Below are 4,309 nucleotides of genomic sequence, written 5' to 3' on the forward strand. Positions count from 1 at the left end.
TTAAAGCTTATAAATAGGCTTAGAGACTTCAAACAATTTTGAAAGTTCAAATATCAAATATGTAAATTTTAAAAACTAAATTTATATTCTAACCAATTTTGTTAGAGTAATTATAATGAGATTAATAATTAAATGTGTAAGAATATTTTTAAAAAAATTATAAATATAGCAAAATATATTAGTGATGTATCATTGATAGACTTCTACTAGTAATGTAGTCTTATGACTGACAGACTCTAAAAACTAGATCTAAATTTTTTTATATTTATAAATTCATTTATATTGTGTTATATTTGCTAAAAGTTTAGATCTAATTATTATATTTGATCCAAACAATAACAATAAATATTTTTTTTTTAAAAAAAAAATATCCCTTCCAAAAGTTACAATATTAGAATTATGTTTGTGGTGACCCAAAAGTCTCAATTCCTGTTCAAAATTTTCAAAATTTTAAAAGAATCCGGTATTGAAATTAGTTCAAAACTCTGAGAAATATTGGACTTTTAAACAATAGCAAAGTTAGGAAATAATTTTTGTAATTTAGCCGACTAATTTATAAGTTTCTTGGCTTATGTGAATATTCATTAATATCGACTGAGGGTGAAATGAGATATTTACTTGAAGTATAAAATTTCAAATTCGTTTGATAAGTCTTTCGTTCACCAGATTTGGCACCCAATATCATATATTTTTAGTAGAAGAAGAAACATATAATCAAATAAATGAAGAGAGATGTAAATGAAAACAGGGGAAAAACAGGGGAGAGGTCAACAACAGAGAAATTTAGAACACCACGCAGCTTAATTAATATAAATATGTCCTCATTACAAAACCAAGCATTCTTCAACAAACACAAATCTCAGGACACAAAACAGCTTATTATTTAACAAAGCAACTACTTACTAGCCGATTAAAACACTCATAGGTAATATATATATTATTATGGATTCAAGAAGCAGAGTTTTCACTCAGCTTGATTACCCAGAAGAGCAAGGATGAAGTGCTTGTAGTCGCCAGAGGTCTCCTTCGATACAGCATCATCAAGGGTAACACTGTTTCTCTTGTGATAAGCCTCCTTTATCTGCCTCAAGTCTTTCTCCGCTCTCGTCACCACCACTCGAGTCAGTGCATCCTCGTCGCTCTTCCCAACCTTCTTGATTGCATTTCGCACCACCTGTAACCAATTTTTTTTTTTTTTCAAAACAAATATCGATCTTCTCCGAACCGTTCTAATATTATTAAACTATTGATCTCAGCTTCTCTTAGAATATTAGACAAATAGAGTTCAGAGTAATCATGCAATATGGGAATGTTGAAATGATTTGCATAGCTTCACCATCAAGAGGTGGAAGGTTTTTTAAGCTCTTCAGTGAAGATTTCAATGCAAGCATTGGAATAGAGAAACACATTAAAACATGCACATGAATGAAGAACATAATCTGCTTTGATAAGAGTTTCATTCATCACCTTCTCATAGTATTTGACAGGGTCATTGATGCAACGAATCACAGTTTTAAGTGCTTCTGTGAACTCGTTGGCAGCACGGTCTTGGCCCAATTGCTGCAACAGGAAAAGGGGATACCAACTTAAACGTCAACACAGTCCAGCTTCAAAGATGTTTTGTTCTAAACTCTCAAGGTAAATTAATAAGCAATATCAAAATGTGGTGAACTATCTCTTAATGTCTCAAAAGCAATATGATTCAACATTAATATTAAGTGTAATCTAGTATCTTTACTCTCAGCTTTATACCTTAGAGATAGAAATACCATTAGCATCTTTGTAGTGATTGAAAGTTGCAATCAGCTGTGCCTTACTCCTTGTGGTTAGGATCCTTATAACATCTTCATGATTGAAGGTTTTGTCTTTAACTGCACGCTCAAGTATCTCAGCTTCTGTTTTGGCTAGTCTTGCATCTATCTCCTCACCATTGTAACGATATGCACTCACTAATCCCACCAACAGCTGCACCAATTAATCATAAATCATCATCAACAATTCACAAAATCTATTATCTTCATTCTTGAGTTAAATCTGTTCATATCATTCTATTCAACCTGATATTCCCTTAACTTATATCATTAACCATTTAAAGTCTTGTTGTTAGTAGAATCTCTGTAATCAAGTTCCATCATTTCATTTTAGCCTCTTCCAACTTCAAATTCCCCCAATACATCAGATCAGATCTTTAACTTTTGTTTTTTTTTAAAAAAAAAAATTATATTTTCAATAATGGGGTTTGCCCCTGATTAGAATTTCTTCTCAATTCAGAACGTGGGACTGAATCTATATAATAATGGAAAGGAAGATCCTCTCTCTTGGAATACTGTTTCAGGTAAAATAAATTAATAAGATGAGAAGTTCTTTGTTCTCGGAAATAACTATATAGCGATCTGAATCCCCAAGATTGAAAAGTTGATCTGTGACCTTAAGTTCAGCGATCCAAATACAGACGATCAACAAAGGAAATCATGATCAATGGATAATCGAGTTAATAAAATGGATAAGGGACAAGTTACGGACCTTGCGAAAATCATCGTGAGTGTTGGCGGCAACATCTTCCTCTAACGATCGCTTGTACCGGTGTTGATACGCCCTTCTGACCGCCAAGAACTCTTCAGGAGAGTAAATGCAAGAAAATTCAACCAGCACTGCAAAATCTTCAGTGGGCTTCCTTAGGGCTACGTGCGCCAACACAGCGTCTCTGTCCTCTGGATCTAGTATCCATCGGTATACAGCTCTCTGTTTCCACAACAAACAATCAAACTCTCATATTCCACAAAAATCTTATAAACAAGAAAATCGGTCGATCTTCTTTAAAAACAGGGAAGATAATCAATGGTTTCGATGATCGCGAACAAGAGAGACGTATTTGACACTGATGATAAAGACGACGATCGATGAAGATTAAAGAGCAATGAACAAAAATATGATGAAGACGAACCTCGAGGTGGCCAGAGAGCTCAGATTCAAAGCGCTTAACAAGATCCTCTTCGAAAAGCTGCTCATAAGCAATCCTGATTTGCCTCCTCTGACCTGCATTTCTGTAGCCCAGCACGGCAATGATGGCCTTCTCATCAGTCCCCCACCCTAGAGAGAGAGAAAAAGAGATTCAGAATCATCAAAAGATTCGCAAAGCTAAACATGATCCGATCAGAACAAAACAAAACGCGGATGAGTATGAATGATGGATGGATGGAACGACCTCGGAAAGCGGCTTTAATGGCTTCTGCATCAACATTAGGGGGAGGAACATCATGAGGAACAAGAAGGGTCGCCATAACTTCAAAGTTTGGAAGGATTTATGAGTTGGGATGTGCTGATTATGCTGCGGAATGCTCTCCCTCTGTCTCTACCCTCTCCTTTAAATACTGAAAATGCTAAACTTCTCTTTGAATTTTACCAGCTCTCGTCTTGAAATCGACGCCTCCACCGCAGATTGCTCGACGTGGCCTACAACGGTGGCTCCCCACTGATGTAGGATCAACCGTGTATTTTTATTTTTTATTTTTACCTTTTTTTTATTATTAGTATTATTAGTATTATTTATTTTATTTTTTTGGTAAATTGCAAACACCACTGATGTATAATGATAATTGGAAAATGGTAAAAAGTAACACTCACAATTTTTCATCTTTGAAAATTAGCATGCTTTTTTAAAAGTCGTTAAACTAGTTTTTATTAGTGGATCTCGGACGAGATCACACCGAGATTTAGTTTATCTTTACCTAATATTATCGAATTAAATGGAATTGAATAATTGAATGATTTAAATATTAGGGTTTCATGATTATGGAATTGGTATTTAATTAATTTAATATTTGATATTAAATTAATATAATTAATTAAATCGTTTAATTAATTATTAAAGATTAATTTTATTTGAAATTAATTATTGAAGTAATTTCGTATAAAATTAATGAAATTTTATATAATATTAATTATTGAATTAATATATAGAATTATAATTTCATATAAATTTTTGAAATTTTGATTTCAAAATTAAAAATTGAAGTTTTGATTTCAAAATTTAAAATTAAAATTTTGAAATCAATTTAAAATTATGAAAATTTTACTAAGAGGATTATTCCCACTTTGAACACCAAATATTCCATTTAACCTAATTGTTTGAGGTGTCATCATGTTATACAAGGATATTGCATGGGGGATTTGAACAAAACAACTCAAAATTGTTGAAGTTGAGGGCATGCAAATTTGGAAAAAAGAGATAAATAGTTTCTCTCTAGTTCTTGACTCAAGGAGTTGAAATTCTCCTAATTCCCTTGATAATTCCAACTCATTTTAGGTT

General features: G+C 32.8%; 1 protein-coding gene across 1 annotated transcript; it reads right to left on the reverse strand.

The window, feature by feature from the left end:
* Window positions 1-782: 782 nt before the first annotated feature.
* On the reverse strand, window positions 783-3,311 carry LOC120081525 (annexin-like protein RJ4). The gene is made up of 6 exons (XM_039036483.2): window positions 3,206-3,311; window positions 2,945-3,090; window positions 2,524-2,742; window positions 1,753-1,965; window positions 1,468-1,560; window positions 783-1,174 (listed from the first exon to the last, which is right to left on the reverse strand). Exons 1-6 carry the CDS (start codon window positions 3,279-3,281, stop codon window positions 965-967), a joined length of 957 nt encoding a protein of 318 aa, XP_038892411.1. The 5' UTR covers window positions 3,282-3,311; the 3' UTR covers window positions 783-964.
* Window positions 3,312-4,309: the final 998 nt, after the last annotated feature.

This window comes from Benincasa hispida, chromosome 7, assembly GCF_027475165.1.
Source record: "Benincasa hispida cultivar pf3 chromosome 7, pf3_genome.v1.1, whole genome shotgun sequence".
Classification (NCBI taxonomy): Eukaryota; Viridiplantae; Streptophyta; class Magnoliopsida; order Cucurbitales; family Cucurbitaceae; genus Benincasa; species Benincasa hispida.